The 20,815-nt window shown below is 34.0% G+C and overlaps 1 protein-coding gene across 3 annotated transcripts in view; it reads left to right on the top strand.

Moving 5' to 3' along the window:
* Positions 1 to 20,815, top strand: part of TENT2 (terminal nucleotidyltransferase 2) — a 78,188-nt gene that overhangs the window by 18,114 nt on the left and 39,259 nt on the right. For 2 of the 3 annotated variants that reach the window (XM_037801267.1, XM_037801266.1), the window contains 6 exons: positions 2,477 to 2,591; positions 2,690 to 2,781; positions 4,243 to 4,321; positions 8,570 to 8,639; positions 20,016 to 20,092; positions 20,457 to 20,585. In XM_037801267.1, the coding sequence (XP_037657195.1) occupies positions 2,477 to 2,591; positions 2,690 to 2,781; positions 4,243 to 4,321; positions 8,570 to 8,639; positions 20,016 to 20,092; positions 20,457 to 20,585 (562 nt within the window). The remainder of the gene's footprint in view (positions 1 to 2,476; positions 2,592 to 2,689; positions 2,782 to 4,242; positions 4,322 to 8,569; positions 8,640 to 20,015; positions 20,093 to 20,456; positions 20,586 to 20,815) is intronic. The other variant, XM_037801268.1, reaches the window with a different exon arrangement.

Raw genomic sequence — 20,815 nt, forward strand, 5'->3', positions numbered from 1 at the left:
GAATATTTAAATTATTTAAAATTATATGTAGGAAAATCTTGTTTTTAATACAGTTTTGAGCAGAAATCTTTTACTTGTAGTAAGAAATAGATTTCTTCTATTAATTTTAAATTAAAGGAATAGGTCTTGACAGCCTTAACAGGTAGTATTGTAGAGACTTAAACAATTTTAAGAATATCTACTTTATAGATACTTTGTTGGAATTTTTTAAAAAAACTAAAACTAAGGGAAATTTTGACTTGTGTGAAACAATATTAATTAGAGAAAATTCCTGAAATGCCATTACACAGTCAGCTTGGTATGATTTATGTGATCTAAATAGCTGATGCCTGATATGTAGCCAAGGAGATTTCATATTATATATTATTTTTGTTAGCTTGTTTTTAAAATTATATGAACCTTGAGCTAACTCTCAAATAATTCTCTAAATTTAAGCAATAGAACTCTTATTTCAGCATATATGTACATTTCTCTTGAGTTTTCTCTCATCCTGACTGTACTTGTATGTCTGTTCCAGGGTAAGGTAACATGATTTGATAATGTCAGTCCCTAAGTAATTGGCTAGATGGTGAGAAAACTTCTTTCTTATAAAAACCTATTAGATCACTGTTAAGTAGTACTTTAGAAGAAATATTTCTGTTCTTGAAGATACCCAGTCAGTTAATTTGTGTTATATTTGTTGACCACATTTTGTTTTATTTTGTTTTGGTTTGATCAGTTTGTTTTATTCTAGTTTGCTCTCTCTTTTCCAGGGGTTGGAGTAGGGAAATCTAGGGATGATTAAAAAATAATGTCTCTTTCATTGCCAAGTTTCCCAGAATATGTCTGCCTTCTTGAAATGAATATTCTAAATATGAGAAAAGAAATCTTTTCAAATGATGAGTTGGACTTGTGTGTGGTCATGGACTATGGGGAAGGCCTAGAGGGGGAGACATTGAAATAGAGGCGAGAGACCGAAAAACTGATGTGCCCTTAAGGTAACCAGAAGACTTTGGTACAAAAATATTCGTAGAGGGATTAGCTTTGAACAGGGTTGAAAAGGACCAGCTTTTCTGACGAGAGAGGTAAAGAGATGTGATTTCATTCAGTTAGGTTAGTATGTATGTTTGGGTTCAAGAAGCTGAGGAATTTCACATCCTGAATCCTCAATTTTCTTAGTTATCTTTGCTGTGAGGTTATGTGCTAAAGAAAGTAAGATAAATGTAGGGGACTTGAGGAAAGTAGTAAAGATGTATTTGAATGATGATTGTGAAAAATGGGAGCGTTATCTAACAAGAGACCTGGAAGTAATGGCTGACTGATGCTGAGGGCCAATGTTAGATTGTATATTTGAGATACTAGAATTTTGTGAATTTTTTTGTCAATAGTATCTCTTAGCAACTCAAATGTGAGAGCAGAGAAGGTGATTATTTGGATTGAGCTAAGTTAAGATTTAGCAGGACAGGTATTAGAGCGTGACAGGGGATTAATATTGCTAAGGCATCATAAAAAAAAGAGTTGTTCAAGGGATACATTGTGGGGATAAGTTGATTGGGAAGTAAATTTGCCATTTGGGTGCTGATGGATTGGGAGAAAAGGTAATCTGGGTCTGTTGTTCTAGAGCATGTATGAGGAGAGTAAGAAAGTGAAAAGTGAACTGACAGGAGATTGAAGCTGACATAGTATACTGGAATTCAAGATTTCACAGGTAGAGTAGTTTTAGTTTATTATAAAGACCAATTTATGGTTATGGGAGTGGAACATTGATGAAAGATATTGAAGTAAAAGAAGACCAGAAATTGTGAGAGTATGTTGTTGTGATATGTAGCCCATTATAGATAATGAAGTCACATACATTGATAACAGGAGTTGGGTTGGAGATCAAAGAATTAATCAGATTGGTGGATAAACAGGGAAATCAGTAGATGGCAACAAGAAGACAGGGTTCAGGGCAATGTTAAGAGTAGGGAAGAGTGGTTTGCATGAATAGATGACCAAGGATGTTTCTTCTAAAGTCTTTTATGCTTGGTATCTGTGGTTTGAATACCAGGGGTCAGGCAAACTTTTCCAGTAAAGGGCCAGATAGTAAATATTTTAGGCTTTGCCATTAACATATGTTCTCTGTTATATGTTCTTTTTTGTTTTTATAATCCTTTAAAAATGCAAAAACATATTCTGGGGACCATATGAAAACAGGTAGCGCAACCTGAGGCTGTAGTTTGCTGACCCATGGATTATACTCATTATGAATGATCTGTGACTGTACTTTTCTGTTATTTGTTAGTGATATTTTACTTTGTAAAATTTTATATAATTTTTCAAACCATTCTCTATATGTACTTGAGTAAAAGTTCTATTTTGGAAAGTATTGAGGAAATAATAGATATTTATTTTTAAAATACTGTCAGTAGTATTGGTTTATATTTCTCAATATGATCATTTCTTCTACATTTCTGAAAACTTACGAAATTTTTACTTTTTTTTTGGTGGGTTCAAGTTGAGTCAGCAGATACTGGAATTATTTGAAGCGTGTCAGCAGCAAGTAAGTGATTTAAAGAAGAAAGAACTCTGTCGAACACAATTGCAGAGAGAAATTCAGCTGTTATTTCCACGTATGTTTCCCTATTTTTTTTTTCACATGCCCTTCATGTGTATGTATTCTCTTTTTAAGTTTTAAATAAAACCTTATAATTCTCTTCTCTTTCCCTAGAAAGCAGACTCTTTTTGGTTGGATCCTCTTTGAATGGATTTGGTGCCCGGAGCAGTGATGGTGATTTATGCCTAGTTGTTAAAGAAGAACCAGTAAGTAATGAAGCATTTATTCCAAGTGTGTTTCTCATGTTAAGTCATTTAAGAAATTTCATGTAAAAGTCATTGAGAAAAGAACTGGCTCTGTTTTAATTACTTTGAGTTCTCTATAGTAATTCAAGGAAAGCCAGGAAATGCTTCTATGTCTTTTAAGGTGTGTGCATATGAACATAAGTATAATAGGAATGCTAGCATTTTTTTTTTTTTAAGCTCTAAGTTGATAAAGTGAGATGGCTTTACTATGTATTTTTAAAGAGATGTGCCTCTATTTTGAAACTTCATTGGGTTGGATATATTATCAGGATGCAACAAAGAAAAAGAAAAAGGGCATGTGGCAGAATTATCTTTTTGATATATATTTCCTTTCCATTGAATTATCAGTGTTTCTATTTTTAATCTTTATTATTTTTCCTTGAAAATGCTGTGGGGTTTGGATTCTTATGGGAATATTAAAAGAGATTTTGTTGAAATTTAAAAATAAGACTATTGTGATGTATTGAATTTAATATATTTTTTTCTGATAGCTTGACATTGTTTCTTTTTATGTTTACTTAGCAACCAAATTCTGTTACTTGGTATTATGTTTATTTGAATTTCCTGTTTACTGATACTCCTTGTATCTTTAATACCATAATAATTAGTGTTCATTAAGTCTTTTTAAGATTGTGAAGTCTCTTCTGAATTACCAAAGATTAAATTAAGTTCCTCTAACTTTAGTATGCTTCCTTATGTTCTAACTCTAAAAATACAAAAATAGCATTGAAAGGTATTGTATATTTTTACTATTCCCATTATTCCACCAACCAAAATTGCTTATAATGGTTGCAAATCAAAAAGATATTTATTCTAAAAAAGAAACTTTGGTATTTTTTTCAGGCTTTGAAATTATATATATATAAAAAAAAGCCTCAGACAAACATACTGGAGAACATGAGAATTAACTTTAATTAAAACTTCCTTTCATGTAATTAGACTATTTTCAGTATACTGCATTAATCATCCAGTCTTATCCACATATCTGAATCATATTGTCACAGATTATATTCAAGCTAACACTCACACCAAGGCTCACATCATAGACATGGACTTTATCATTAAGCAGCTTACAATCCGGATACGGAAATAAGATGTTACAGAAAGTTGAAATTTTGTTCATTTTTTTGGAGATTACTTTTTGTACATTTATACTGAAGAAAAATATGGCATATGTGGTTATTTCAGCATTTCTTTAAATTTGTGCCTTAAGTTTACAATCAGGACTTCATTTAGAAATATTGATGTGAAAGAGTGTTAAACTTGCCTTTTTCTATAATGTAGTTTAGTATATATTGAAAAAATAATTCCAAAAAAAAGTATATTTTGTATGTTCTTTTTTTTTTTGTTGAGATACTTTGAGAATATGAAACAGTAAGTTTAGAACAATAATGAAAAAACACTTTATTTTTAACTTTTCAGTGTTTTTTTCAGGTGAATCAGAAGACTGAAGCACGGCATATACTCACCTTAGTCCATAAACACTTCTGTACTAGACTTTGTAAGTCTTATAAGCCACAAGTTCATATGTCATCTGGCGTAACTACTTACTTAAAATCTCTCACTTTATTTTCTGCTATGAATTGTTTTTTACTGGTCAGAATAGGTATAATGTGGATCCTTTTCTCAAAAGAATTCCTTTTGATTTTTGATTAAAAAGAAGAGTGATCATTTACTCATCAAATGTGTATTGAGCTTGCTTGCAAGATATTCCATTGAATGCATTAGGGGATTCAAAGATACATAAACTTCAGTTCTTTTTCTCAAAAGGTTATAGAATGTTAGGGAAACTAAGGCATGAGTTCAAATAGCTATAATGCAAAGTCTCTGAAAAGCTAAAAGAGTGTACAGATAAAGTCCCATAGCTGTCCATGTGAGGGAGAAAGAATTCATCTCTTTTGCAATGACATGCATCTTTATTCATTTTAAAAATATGATCACTGAAATGAAGCCCAAATGTGTTACTCCAACAGAGAGCAAAAGTATTGGCTAGACCATTTTATTGTAAGTTTTTATTTTTTGAATAAGCTCATTCTAAGCAGATTTTAATTCATATGTTAAGCCATCTCAGATAATTTATTTGAAAAGTCTACAGGTTGTTGTGGACAGTTGAATTCATACTACTAACTGTGTGATGTTGGAAGGACATTTGTCAATTTATTTAACACATATTTTTTATGTGCCAGGCCTTGAACTAGGAAATACAAAGTCAAATAACATAGTTATTGCCCTTGAACTGCTTATATATATTGTGGGAGAGAAATAAATCAAGCAATTATAATATAGTAGTCTTCAGTTTTCTCATCTGTAAAATAATGAGAAAAATAATGTAAAATAATAGTAGAAATTTGTCCTTGAGGTGAATTTTTAAAATATTTTTTATAATTCCCAGCATGTAATATGTATTTGCTGACTGAATAAATGAGCCAAACATTTTAAGAAAAAAAATATATATTTTTTAAATGGTTGCATAGATGTACAGAAAAATCATGCAGAAAGTACAGAGTTCAGAGTTCCCGTATTCCAATCCCCTGCCCCCAGAGTTTTTCCTATTAACATTTTGCATAAGTGTGGTAGCTTTGTTACAATTAATGAACCAATATTATTATTATTATTTTATAAACTGTGGTCCACAGTTCACTTTAAGGTTCACTTTTTGTGCTGTGTAGTTTTTTTTGTTTGTTGTTGCTTTTTAGTTTTTACTGTGATAACATATAACAAATTTTCTCATTTTGTCCACTTCCAAATATATAATTCATTGGTGTTAATTACATTCAAGATGTGCTACCATCATTAGGTGGATTTTATTTATTTTTATTTATCATTACATTTTTTTGCATTTGCCTTTTGAATTTGTAGGAGGTAAAAAGTGGATTTACAAATACAAAATACAATAGTACTGGTATTTATATTTACCCATGCAATATAAATCTGTAGATCTTTACTTCTTCATGTGGCTTCAGTCATTTGTCTGAATGACTAGTGTATCTAGTGTCCTTTCCTTTCAACTCGCAGAACTCCCTTTAGCATTTCTTATAGGACTGGTCTAGTGGTGATGAAGACCCTCAGCCTTTATATATCTTGGAATGTCTTAATCCTTCCATCAATTTTGAAAGTTTTGCTGGACACGGAATGCTTGGTTGGCAATTTTTATTTTTGTTTTCAGCACTTTAAGTATGTCTTCCTATTGCCTTTTTGCCTGTATGGTTTCTGGTGAGAAATTGTCACTTAATCTTATTGAAGCTCCCCTGTGTGTGACACGTAGCTTCTTTCTTGTAGCTTTCAGAATTCTCTGTTTATCTTTGGTATTTGACAATTTGATTATAACATGGTGCAGTATGGGTCATTTGGGTTTATCCTGTTTGGAGTTCGTTGAGCATCTTGGAGGTGTATATTCATGACTTTTGTTAAATTTGGGAAGTTTTCAGCCATTATTTCTTTGAGTATTCCCTTTGTCCCTTTCTCTCTTCTCTTTCTGTGACTCCCACAGTGTGTATATTGGTATGCTTGATGGTGTTCTACAGGTTCTTCAGGCTCTGTTCACTTTCCTTCATTCTTGCTTCTGCTTCTCAGACTGGATGATTTTAATTATCTTATCTTCAGGTTCAGTGATTTTTTTGTCTGCCAGCTCCAATCTGCTGTTAAATTCCTCTAGGGAATTTTTAACTTCTGTTACTGTGGTCTTCAGCTCTGTTTGGTTCCTTTTCATAAATTCCATCTCTATTGATATTCTCTAAGTATTCCTCTATCATTTTCAAGATTTCCATTAGTTCTTTGTCCATGTTTTCATTAGCTCTTTGAGTACATTTAGTACCATTTTAAAAAAAGTGGAATGTCCCAGTCTGATCCTCCTGACTGGTGATTTCTAATGCTTTAATCTTTTCCTTTACCTGGGTCATCGCTTCCTGTTTCTTTATATGTTTTGTAATCTTTTATTGAAACCTGGGCATTTTGATATTTTAGTGTTATCACTGGAATTTAGACTTTGAGGCATCTGTTCCTTAAGTTTGTATTCAGCTAGTGATATGATAGAGCTTTCCCTGAATGCCAGGAGCTAACCAAAAAAAAAAAAAAAGGAAAAAAGAAAGCATCTTTCCCAGTCTTTGCATATTGACCTGTGCCAGTACTGAACTTTAGAGCTTATCCATAGAATGAGAATAGCTCTAAGCCATAGCATAGGGCATAGGGACATCCCTGATTTTTTATGCATGTGCGTTGTGTCTTAGGCATGTGCTTGTGGCTCTAGGAATTCCCGTTTACACTGTGCTTCTGAATGCCCCCTCTTCCTAGGAAACAGTGTCTCATGGTCCCAGGCACTGCCCTGTATGTCCTAAGGTTCCAGCAATCTCTTGTGCCAGTAGGCATGACTTGACTGCTCTCCCAGTGTTTTGTAGGAGAGCTTGGTGAGCTGCCTTCTCCATCCAGGGCAAGTTCTGTGGCAGCAAGTCCCTCAGGCCAGCACCAGACAGATTGAGCTAGACATATATGCTTCCAATGTGTGCATGAGGCTTATTCTGCTCCTTCCAGAACTAGGACCAGGGAACCACAGTGGGTGCATGGATCAGCTTTCTGCTGAGCTGGTGAGGGGGTGAGGGAGGGGCCAGCAAGGGGGCCATGAGATGCTACAGCATTTGAGTAGCCTTGTTCATGATTTAGTATTTGCTCTGTTACTGTAGTCCTTTATTGTTTCTGAAGCTTTGAGAGAGATGTCTCTGACAGGTCTTGCTGGTTGTTCAAAGCTTCTGTGGGGGGATGGAGCCCTGAAGCATCTTCCTCTGCCATCTTGATTGAGGCAGGGTCCATTAGGTGGATTTTAATAACTGGCATTAGAATATCATAAAATGCTAAAATGGAAGGGGACTTAGGAGATCATCTAATTTAAATGAAGGTTCTTGTTTGTTTTTTTTTATAATAGTTAGGGAGACTTGGTTTCTGTAACTTGCCTGAGGACTAGAGTTTGTTGGTGTCAAAAACTGTGCTTGGAACTAAAAACTTTTAACTTCTAATCTTTTTCTTTTGAACCTCACTGAACTCTTGCACATAATTTCCATTGTGAGGCTTGATGTATTTCATGATTTTGGTGGTAAAAATATTATAACAAAATTTTAGTTTTGAAAAATCTGGTACTGTCTTTTAGTTTAAAAAAAGTGAGGAAATGCTTATTTGGAAAAGGCCTATAAAGGTTTTTCCTTATACATTTCTCTTTTTTACTGATTTTCTACAGTGAACATACATTACTTTAAACTCAGAAGAAAGGCATTTTTGAGAGTATGACGGATAAAAAATATGAGTTTTTTCTTCTTAGAAATCGTACTTATTTGAATGCCCCCCCACCATATGTTATGTTGCAAGCATTTCCACATTTAAGATTCTTTGTCAATCTGATTTCTGTGGCTGCACAATATTTCATCATATGCTGTACCAGAATTTAGCCCTCTTTCTGCTGCTGGCTTGCATATTTTTCACTCATAAAATGGATCTGATGAACTTCTTTGTAGACATTATTAGATAAAGATATTAGCCCACATTTCTGAAAATAACCTTAATATGAAGCCATCTAAGTAGTATTATTGGACCTTCCAGTCTTAGAATTTAATGTTGTCTTCACTTCTTTGCTTTCTTTCTGAAAGAATATATTTTCTTAAATTGTTTTAGCTTAGTAAAATAATGTTTTTTTAAAATGTGTATTGAAATACTATGAATTTGAGACAGATTTGCAGATATTTATGTTATATCTTTTATCGTTCAGCTGGCTACATTGAGAGACCTCAGCTGATTCGAGCAAAAGTGCCAATTGTGAAGTTCAGGGATAAAGTCAGGTAAGTAATTACTGAGCTCTTTTTTTTTTTTTTTTTTAATTGGTTTTACATCATTTTTAGGTATTCATGTGATGTAGATAAATTAGGAAATATATGCCATAGCATAATAGTTTATCTTTATTGGTTTTTAGAAATCACTTGATTTGGTCTTTAAAATGACCTTTTTAAATAGTATCAGCATTTCTTCCTTGCGCTTAACTGTACATAGTTATTCTGCTTGATATTTTGAGTATTTGAGACTTTTTCTAATATAAAGATGTACACATATTTATATTTTAGATTTTTAAATGATGTAGAATCTTTTGTCATCAATTCTACTATTTCACTAAAAACAAAAAATAAGTTTAAGAAAAGGATATTATTATATATAAAAAAGTTTTTATTTTTTCCTAGGTTTTTGTCTGCATTGTGGCAAAAATTCTGGTGTAAGGATAACCTAGAAGGTGGTTAGAATAAGATCATCTGTTCTGTTCCATGCCCATATGATTGATTAGCTTTAATTTAGCTCCACATCTATGGACTTTTTTTTTTTTTTTAAATATATTCCAGATAGCATTCTTTTCATGTGTGATTGTTTGTAATAGTATCTGATGAGAGTGGGTGTTTTGATATGTTGATTGATCTTTGTTTATAGAGGATGATGTTATTTTTTAGTTTCTAAGATTCTTTGTAGTCTACAGTCTAAAATTATGCATGTAGTTACGAATTTCTAAGACAATTCCATTTATTTCCTTTGCTTTTTTGCACACATTCACAATTTTCATTCTGATGCAGTTGGAAAAGTGTTGGTGTTAGTGAAAAGTTGAATTATATATCCTAAATGCAAGTAATTGAGAGTTCCAGGTTGTGAACTATATTTGTGGAAGTAGTAGTCTTTAAATCAATCTACTATTACTATATGCAACAAATATAATTTTATATGTAATATTTCTTTGAGCAAAAGTAGTAGGAACCCAGGTAAATAAATAACTGATGTGATCATCATGCTCATTTTAAAAAATATTTTTTCCTACTATTTTATAGAGATATATTTGCATACCATACAGTTATCCACAGTGTACAATCAGTTGTTCATGGTATCATCATATAGTTGTGCATTAATCACCACAGTCAGCACTTGAACATATTGATTACTACAAAAGAACTTTTTTCAAAGAATAATAAAAAAGATAATACAAAGAAAAATAAAATATCATATAATACAATGTAATAGTAGTAAGGTCAGACAACATCACCACTATGTATTAACCTATATCCCTCCCTTATATCCCCCTCTCATACACATTTAATTCTGGTATATTGCCTTTGTTACATTTAATGGAAGCATATTACAATGTTACTGTTGACCATAGACTCCGCTTTGCTTTGATTATATTTTTTCCCCCAAATCATTCCTCTTTCAACACTTTGTATGGTTGACATTCATTTGTTCTCCCTCATGTAAAAACATTCTTATATTTGCACCCTTAATCACCATCATTGACCATCTAAATTTCACTAAGTTATAAGTCCCAGTCTTTAACTTCTATCTTTCCTTCTGGTGTCATACATACCAATAGCCTTCCTATTTCAATGGTACTCCCAGTCATCTTTGTTCAGTGTACTTACAATATTGTGCTACCATCACACAGTATTGTACTATCCATTTCTGGATCTATGCAATCAATCCTGTTGAACATTCTGTACTTCAGCATCAAATGCCCAATCTCTAACCTCTCTGTATCGCCTGATAACCTGTGTGCTCAGCTTTAACACTCAAAGTTTGCTCATTAATGTTAATTCATATTAGTGAGACCATAAGTATTTGTCCTTTTGTGTCTGCTAATTTCCCTCAACATAATGTCCTCAAGTTCATCACATTGTTTATATGCTCTGAGACTGTTTTCTGTCTTATGGCTGTGTAATATTCCATTGTAATGTGTATATCACAGTTTGTTTATTCCACTCGTCTGTTGATGGGGCATTTGGGCTGTTTCCGTCTATTGGCAATCATAAATAATGCTGCTATAAACATCAGTTTGCAAATGTCCATTTGTGTCTTAGCATTCAGTTCCTCTGAGTATATAACTAGTATTGGAATTGCTGGATCATATGGCGATTCTATACTTAGCTTCTTGAGGAACCACCACACTGCCTTCCAGAGTGGCTACACCATTCTGCATTCCCACCAACAGTGAATAAGTGTGCCTCTTTCTCCACATCCTCTTCAGCACTTGTAATTTTCTGGTTTTTGAATAATGGCCATTCTGGTAGGTGTGAGATGATATCTCATTGTGGTTTTGATTTGCATTTCCCTAATAGCCAGTGAAGTTGACTGTTTTTTCTTAAGTTTTTGAGCCATTTGTATTTCCTCTTCAGAAAAGTATCTGTCCATGTCTTTTGTCCATTTTTAAATTGGGTTGTTTGCCTTTCTGTTGTTGAGTTGTAGGATCCCTTTATGTATTCAGGATATTAAACCATTACCTGATACATGGTTTCCAAATATTGTCTCCCATTGCATAGGCTGCCTTTTTACTTTTCTGACAAAGTCCATTGAAGTACGAAAGTGTTTAATTTTGAGGAGATACCGTTTATCTATTTCTTCTTTGGTTGCTTGTGCTTTGGGTGTAAAGTCTAGGAAGCCACCTCCTATTGCAAGATTTTTAAGATAATTGCCTTACATTTTCTTCTAAGAGTCTTACGGTCTTAGTGCTAATGTTTAGGTCTTTGATCCATTTCAGGTTAATTTTTGTATAAGAAGTGAGATAGGAGTTCTCTTTCTTTTTTTTGAATATGGATATCCAGTTCTCCAAACAGTTTATTGAAGAGGCTGCTCTGTCCCAGTTACTTTGGCTTGACTGCCTTATCAAAGATCAGTTGTCCATAGATGTGAGGGTCTATTTCTGAACACTCAGTTCTATTCCATTGGTTGGTATATCTATCCTTATGCCAGTACCATGCTGTTTTGAGCACTGTAGCTTTGTAATGTTTCAAAGTCAGGTAGTATGAGACCTCCCACTTCGTTCCTCTTTCTCAAGATATTTTTGGCTATTCCAGGCACCTTGCCCTTCCAAATAAATTTGGTTATTGGTTTTTCTATTTCTGCAAAGTAAGTTGTTGGGATTTTAATTGGTATTGCATTGAATGCATAAATCAGTTTAGGTAGAAGCGACATCTTAACTGTATTTACTGTTCTAATCCATGAACGCAGTATGTTCTTCCATTTTTTTTTACATCCCATTTGATTTCTTTTAGAGGTTTCTTGTAGTTTTCTCTGTATAGGTTTTTTGTGGCCTTGGTTAAGTTTATTCCTCAATACTTGGTTCTTTTGGTTGCTGTTGTAAATGGAATTTTTTTTCTTGATTTCCTCCTCCTATTGCACATTCCTTGTGTATAGGAACACTGATTTTTGCATGTTGTTCTTGTAGCCTGCCATTTGCTGTATTCCATTGATTGGTTCCAGTAGCTTTGGCTGTAGAATTTTAATGGATTTTCTATATATAGAATCATGTCATCTGCAAAGAGTGAAAGTTTTTACTTCTTCTTGGCCTATTCTTTTTTTATTTCTTTTTTTTTCCCTAATTGCTCTAGCTAGAACTTCCAGCAAAACGTTAAATAACAATGGTGACAGTGGGCATTCCTATCTTGTTCCTGATTTTAGAGGGTGTTCTGGTTTGCTAATGCTGCCAGAATGCAACACCAGAAATGCACTGGCTTTTATAAAAGGGGGTTATTTGGGTTACACACAGTTACAAGTCTTTAAGACCATAAAGTGTCAAGTAATGCATCAACAATCAGGTACCTTCACTGGAGGATGGGCCAGTGACATCCGGAAGGCCTCTGTTAGCTCGGAAGGCACGTGGCTGTCATCTTCTTGCTCCTGGTTGTGTTTCAAAAATGGCGTTCTCCAAAATGTCTGCATCAGCTTCCAATGGCCGTCTTCAAAAATGTGATGTCTTAGCTACAGCTGCAGTTACTCTCTCTCAGCTCCTGTCGTTCTTCAAAGTGTCCCTCTTGGCTGTAGCAGCTTGCTCCTTCTGTCTGGGCTTATATAGTGCCCTAGTAAGCTAATCAGGCCCTCACTGAATGGGCAGGGCCACACCTCCATGGAAATTATCCAGTCAGATTATCACCTGCAGTTGGGTGGGGCACATCTCCATAGAAACACTCAAAGAATTACAATCTAATCAATATTGAAAAGTCTGCCCACACAAGATTACATCAAAGATAATGGCATTTTGGGGGGACATAATACATCAAATCGGCACAGAGGGAAAGCTTTCAGTCTTTCCCCATTGAGTATTATATTAGCCGTGGGTTTTTCATATATTGACTTTATCATATTGAGAAAGTTTCCTTCTATTCCTATCCTTTGAAGTGTTTTCATCAAGAAAGGATGTTGAATTTGTCAGATGCCTTTTCTTGCATCGATCAAGATGATCATGTGGTTTCTTCCACTTTGATTTATTGATGTGGTGTAGTACATTAATTGATTTTCTTGTGTTGAACCAGCCTTGCATACCTGGAATAAATCCCACCTGGGTCATGGTGTAATAATTCTTTTAGTGTGTTGCTAGATTCGATTTTGAAATATTTTACTGAGGATTTTACATCTGTATTCATTAAAGAGATTGGTCTATATTTTCTTTTTTTTGTAGTATCTTTGTCTGACATTGCTATTAGGGTGATATTGGCTTCATAGAATGATTTAGTAGCTTTCCCTCCTCTTCAATTCTTTTGAAGAGTTTGGGCAGGATTGGTACTAATTCTTTCTTGACTGCTTAGTAGAATTCACACATGAGTCCATCTGGTCCTGGGCTTTTGTTTTTGGGGGGCTTTTTGATGACTGACTCAATCTCTTACTTGTGATTGGTTTGTTGAGGTCATCTATTTGTTCTTGAGTCACTGTTGGTTGTTTATGCTTTTCTAGGAAGTTGTCCATTTCGTCTAAGTTGTCGAGTTTATTAGCATATAGTTGCTCATAGTAATTTCTGATTATCTCCTTTATTTCTGCAGGGTCAGTAGTTATGTCACTTTTCCCATTTCTGATTGTATTTATTTGCATCTGCTCTCTTTTTTTTTTTTCTTTTTTGTTAGCCTAGCGAGGGTCCATCATTTTATTGATTTTCTCAAAGAACCAACTTCTGATTTTGATGATTTTCTCTATTGTTTTCCTGCTCTCAATTTCAATTATTTCTACTATAATCTTTGTTATTTCTTTCCTTCTGTTTGTTTGGGGTTAGTTTGCTGTTCTTTCTCTGCTTCCTCCAGGTGAAGAATTAATTCCTCAATTTTTGCTCTCTCTTCTCTTTTAATATAGGCATTTATGGCAATAAATTTCCCTCTCAGCACTGCCTGTGCTGCATCCCATAAGTTTTGATATGTTCTGTTTTCATTGTCATTTGCCTCGAGGTATTTACTAATTTCTCTTGTAATTTCTTCCTTTACCTACTGGTTTTCTAAGAGTGTGTTGTTTAGCTTCCATATATATGTGAATTTTCTGACCTTCTGCCTGTTGTTGATTTCCAACTTCATTCCATTATGAACTGAGAACGTATTTTGTATGGTATAAATATTTTTAAATTTATTGAGATTTGCTTTGTGACCCAACATGTGGTCTATCCTATAGAATATTTCATGAGCACTTGAGAAAAATGTGTATCCTGCTGTTGTAGGGGTGTAGTGTTCTATAAATGTCTGTCTAGTCTAGTCTACTTCATTTTATCGTACAATTCAACATCTCCATTTCCTTATTGATCCTCTGTCTAGATGTTCTGTCACTGATGAAAGCGGTGTATTGAAGTCTCCAACTATAATTTTAGAACTATCTACTTCTCCTTTCAGTGTTCTCAGTGTTTGCCTCATGTGTTTTAGGGCACTCTGGCTTGGTGCATAAATATGGTTGTTATGTTTTCTTGATGAATTGACCCTTTTATTAATATATAGTGTCCTTCTTTGTCTCTTTTAATTTTTTTACTTTTGAAGTCTGATTTGTCTGATATTAATAATATAGCTACTCTCATTTTTTTCTGGTTGTTTTTGTGTGAACCTTTCACTTTCAGCCTATTTTTGTCCTTGTGTAAAGTGAGTTTCTTGTAGGCAGCATATAGATGAGTCCTGTTTTTTAATCCATTCTGCCAGTCTATGTCTTTTTATTGGGGAGTTTAATCCATTAACATTAATGTTATTACTATAGCGGTAGTTTCTTTTACCGTTTTGTCTTTTGGATTTTATATGTCATGTCTTATTTTTGTCTCTCTCTCCTTTTACCCTTCTTGATAGTCTTCATGTGCCGGTTTGAGTGTATTGTGTCCCCCAAATGCCATTATCTTTGTGGTCTTGTGGGAGAAACGTTTTGGTGCTGGTTAAATTTGCTTGGAATGTGCCCCACCCAGCTGTGGGTAATGATTCTGATCATATGTTCCCATGGAGGCGTGGCCCCGCCTATTCAGGGTGGGCCTTGATCAGTGGAGCTATATAAATGAGCTGACTCAAAGAGAGGAATGGAGTGCAGCTGAGAGTGATGTTTTGAAGAGGAGCAAGCTTGCTAGAGAGGAACGTCCTGGGAGAAAGCCGTTTTGAGGCCGGAGCTTTGGAGCAGATGCCAGCTGCCTCCCTAGCTAGCAGAGGTTTTCCGGACGCCGTTGGCCATCCTCCGGTGAAGGTACCCGATTGCTGAGGTGTTACCTTGGACGCTTTGTGGCCTTAAGACTGTAACTGTGTAGCGAAATAAACCCCCGTTTTATAAAAGCCTGTCCATCTCCGGTGTTTTGCATTCTGCAGCATTAGCAAACTAGAACACTTCATTTCTACACTCTTCTCCAAACCTCTCTCTCCTATCTTTTCCTATCAGCCTGTAGCACTCCCTTTAGTATTTCTTGTAGCACTGGTCTCTTATCCACAAACTCTCTCAGTGTCTGTTTGTCTGAAAATATTTTAATCTCTCTCTGATTTTGAAGGACAGTTTTGCCAGATACAGAATTCTTGTTGGCAGTTTTTCTCTTTCAGTATCTTAAATATATCATACCACTGCCTTCTTGCCTCCATGGTTTCTGCCGAGAAATCTGTACATAGTCTTATCGAGCTTCCCTTGTATGTGATGGATTGCTTTTCTCTTGGTGCTTTCAGAATTCTCTGTCTTTGACATTGGGCAATCTGATCAGTAAGTGTCTTGGAGTAGGTCTGTTGGGATGTATTCTATTTGAGGTATGCTGTACTTCTCAAATCTGTAACTTTATGTCTTTCATAAGAGTTGGGAAATTTTCAGGGAATATTTCTTGTATTATTCTTTCTGTCACCTTTCCCTTCTCTTCTCCTTCTGGGACACACATAACACTGTGTTCATGTGCTTCATGTTGTCATTCAGCTCCCTAAGACCCTGCTTGTATTTTTCCATTCTGTTCACCATCTGTTCTTTGTGTGTATGAATTCAAATGTCTTGTCTTCCAGTTCACTGATCCTTTCTTCTCCCTTTTCAAATCTGCTGTATCCCTCCATTGTGTTTTTTCATCTCTTCTATTGTGTCTTTCATTCCTATAAGTTCTGCCATTTGTTTTTTCAACTTACACATTCTTTATGGTCATCCAGTGTCTTCTTTATATTGTTCATCTCTTTTGCACTATCTTCCCTCAGTTCACTGAATTGATTTTTGAATTGATTTAGATTTGTTTGAACATCTTTAATTGTCTCAACTCCTGTATCTCATTTGAACTACTTGTGTGTTCCTTTGGCTGGTCCATATTTTCGTGTTTTCTAGTATGTCTCATTATCTTAAGCTGTCTAGGTATCTGATTTTCTTGATTAGTTTGTTCTGGAGCTCATTTTCACTCTTTTACCTGGGGTTTTCTTGGTTGAATTTCATTCTCTATCTTTGGTGTTCAGTTCAACTTACTCTAGACCTCTGACTTAGCTTCTATTTAGTTGATCAGAATTTTTCATCTTTTGTTCTTCTGTTTCTTGCCCTGTCTGTATATAACCTTTTTGTGAGAGTGTCTCCTCAGATATGGTCGACTCCAATCAGGTTTTCCCATTCCAGAGAGGCCCAGGTCTCAGGAGGAGGATATGGAGTTTCCTTGAGAATGAGACCCTCTTGTGAGGCCTCTAGACTCTGTGCTTTTCCATCCTGTCCAGCAGGTGACACTGGTCAGCCCACAGCGTCCCACCATTTTAAAGAGGTGGAGTGCCTTTAGTTCTCTGCAGACTCTGTCCCTGTTGGGAGCATGGCTGACTGAAGCTGGTTGCTGTTTTTTAGCCCCTGGGATCTGAGTTCTTTGAAGGAGGGCTGCCACTTGAGCTGGACCACGCCCCCCTTTTCTTAGGGAAGTGATGCCCTTTAGGAAATTGTCTCCCCTATTAGGTTCATTGCTTTGTCTGTCAGACCTATCCCAGCTCTCTGTTGCCTGGGTCCAGAGGCCAGTTGCAAATATATGAGGCTTTCTGTAAAGAGCTAAGGTTTCTCTGCGATCTCAGGTGTTCCACCTGTTCCAGACTAGTGTACGATGCGTTACTGGTCACTGAAGACCCCCAAAATACTGTTTCATATTGTTCCTGGTTATTTACCAGCTGCCCTAGAATAGTAACTAAATTCTACACCTCATCACTCTGCCATCTTGCCCTGCCCCATCATGCTCATTTTATGAATGCATATTTAAATAAAGTAAGAAATTACATAACCCAGGGCTATTTACCGGTGAAACTCCTCTGTTCATAAAAAATTAGAGCAGAGTGCTTAACTCAGAATTCTCTTTTGTTGTTTCTAAACTTCCTTTTATTTTCTGTAAAGTCTGTGGGCACTGTTACTGGACATACCTTTGATTTGGGGAACTGGAAAACATTTCAAAAAATGCTTTTCAGAGATTTTTATAAGTAATGTCACTAGTTCATTATTTAAATAATTCATAACTTATCTTAAACAAAATGGTTTCCGTAACATTTAGTGTAATAAACCATAGTCTACCTCTTGAAAAAGCTATTTCTTAGAACTGAGTTAGAGCATACACTTAGTATGTGAAATTTTCTAAGTCATTTATATACTGCCTCATGTATTAAAATAATTGATTCTCCTCTGGTGGCATAGTAGAGTTAATATGCCTATTGGAAAGTTACTGTGGACATGATCTTGTCCAACATAGTAAATTCATTTATTTCTGAACAGATTTTTATTTTCCCTTCTTAAAAGGCAGAATTATATTCCTAGATACCTTATAATATAGTTAGTTCTTACGCTTTGGAAATGTACCATGTTCTCAAGGACATATTTTAACTGCTGGAAGTTGATATATATTTATACCAGTGTTTTTTTGTAAATACAATTATGATTAAACAGTTTTTCATTTTAATGAAAGATACGTTTAAAACACAAAATAATAGATGTAAATGAAAACCATCAAAATGTATTTTTACTTACTCCGTTTCAGTATTTAGGCTTATCTATATATTCTAACAGCCTGCGTTCTGGATTTCTTATGGGCTCTGGAACTACAACCTTTTATGTAATATCTCAGTATAAATGTAAACAGGTATTTATTGATTGGTTAAAAAGGATTTAACATTTTCTAAAAAGAGACAGGATCATGATAAATCAGGTTTTTCTAGTCCAGTTTTACAAAAGTAATACTGAAATTATTTGTACGTTTAACCAAAAAAAATAAACCTTTAGCTATATGCCTGACTCAAACCTTCCCCTCTAGTCATCCAAACATTCATCTAGTCTAAAATATTTATTGAATTTCTGCCAAGTATATAACGTTCGAGTTTCCCAAAACATAAATTTATTAAAGATATAGGGGGAAAAAACATAAAATAAACTTAAAATATTAGCTAATCATAATAGTTTTTAAAAATATATAGTTATAATCATAAGTACATGAAAAATTTTATTCTTTTTATATTTAATATTATACAACCTTTAATTCTCATTACAAACTATAAAAATCTCCACTTCTAATACCTAAAGATGATTGCTGTTAACATTTTGCTGTCAACCTTTCAGTCTTTTTTTCTGTGCATATAAATGCCTATTTTTTTTAAATTAAAATTGAAATCATACTTTTTTTACTTAATCACATATCATAAACACTTGTTTATACTATTAAATATTTTCTCTTTAGCATCATTGTTATTTGACTTTATAGTATTTTATTGACTGACTATACCGTCATATGTTTGATCATTTGGTTTGGTTCTGGTTTTTAGTTTCTATAAATAAACATTTTTGTGCGTAACACTTTTCAATATTTAGGGTACTTTCTTAAGTATTTCCAAAAGTAGAGTTCTAAATTACATACTTTGGATATTTTTCAAGTTCTGAATTCATATTTTTGTGAAAAATTTTTAAATGTAGACTAATTTCCAGCTAAGTGCTTTTTCCTCTCTATTGAGTTGTATGCATAGGAGGTGCAAACTGGTTTCAGTGGTAGACTTACACAAACACAAATAAAAAAAATGTAGCTATGTTGTAGCCATAAGTTTCCCAAATCCAGATATATATATATCTGAGATGTTAGCACCACTATCCATTTCTATTAATGTCCAAGGATAGTTGAAAGTTCATAGGATTGCTTTCATTCCCCAAAACAAAAAAAGCTGAAATAGTAGATTTCAAATTTTATGATTAAAAGCTATAGAAAGGAACTTTTGCTAAGTTTTAATTTTAGACACTCTTGTCATAGAAAAATTTACTATTCTGAAGAAGTTGGACCTCAGAGTATATGGATATAATTGGAACTGACATAAGAATCCTTGTATATATTTATGTGTTTAGTCATTGTTTGTAGATCCCAACTTTTTTGGCCTATTTATTGAAATTGTGATTTGCATGATGTCTTTGCTTTCAAAGAAATATCCTTGTGTTACATGTTTATCTTATGATATGTTCTTCTCAGACTTCAGTAGCTACAGTTGGCATAATATTATAATTTACTAGCCATTTTGGAGGGAACTTGATGTGTAGATAGAGGCTTAATTTTTTTGCCTGTACTGTATTTTACTTCTTATTTCCATTATCTCAAAGTAAATAATTCTGTAGTTCCAAATTAATGAAAATACATAACTTAGTGGGATAACTTGCCCAGAAATGGTTTTGGTCACATAATTTTGTTTATCTGGAAAAGACTGCAAGATTTAAAAATTTCCTTTTCCAAGGTAATTGGATTATAAATCTTTCAACAGTAATCCTATTTTATATTGTTAATATACCCAAATCACATTAAAATGACATACTGAATAAGTATTCATTCTTATTTCTTTATTGCTTCATTTCTAAAACACAGCTCTGTGGCCTTTGGGCCCGTACTGTTTTGTATCATTGGATGAATGAGTGTTACTTTAGTTACTGGGGAGTAATTTGTCCTTGAACTAAAGTGTGTGTGTGTTGTTTTTTTTTTTTTTTTTAAATAGTTGTGTGGAGTTCGATTTGAATGTAAACAATATTGTTGGAATAAGAAACACATTCCTTCTCAGAACTTATGCATACCGTAAGTTTTTGGTTTATTTCTAAATAAGTATTAGCTTCTCTGTTTCCCCTTCATTCCTTACTCCTTTTTAAAGGTGTTTGTAGTAAATAGTGGTATCTATTTAGTTGTGTGAAAGGTAATGTGTCTTAATTATTTTCATAATACATTGTTACATTAACATCACACTACCCGAATTATAGGTACATCAAATGCATTTTAATAATTGATAGTTTTTAAAAAGTAACTAAGGTAAGTTTTATACAGTGTTTATTATACAGGGAGGCAGGCTGTTTTTTTGTATTGGCATGGAGTTGGGAAATAATGTAAACTTTCAGTGTAACTGTAATATCTGCTTATCATTTTTAAGTTTTAATTTTACTTTCAGTTGAAAATCGAGTTCGTCCATTAGTACTGGTGATTAAGAAGTGGGCGAATCACCATGAGATAAATGATGCCAGTCGTGGTACTTTAAGCAGCTATAGTCTTGTATTGATGGTTTTGCACTATTTACAAAGTAAGTATTATGGTAATTTTTCTCTCAATTTTAAAAACTGAAATGCAGTTAAACTTCATCATGGTGTCTTCCCTATTGACCCTACCTTCAAATAGCATTATTTTAAAAAGTTCTTTCTAAGGCCTGTAAAACCATATTTCTCATCCTGTTCTTTGAACAAATGTTTTTGAAATGTTATTCCCTGGAAAACGTTATAAAGAAGTGTCACTATGTTTTTATTTTTAGATAAT

The sequence above is a fragment of the Choloepus didactylus genome, chromosome 13, assembly GCF_015220235.1.
Source record: "Choloepus didactylus isolate mChoDid1 chromosome 13, mChoDid1.pri, whole genome shotgun sequence".
Taxonomy (NCBI): Eukaryota; Metazoa; Chordata; class Mammalia; order Pilosa; family Megalonychidae; genus Choloepus; species Choloepus didactylus.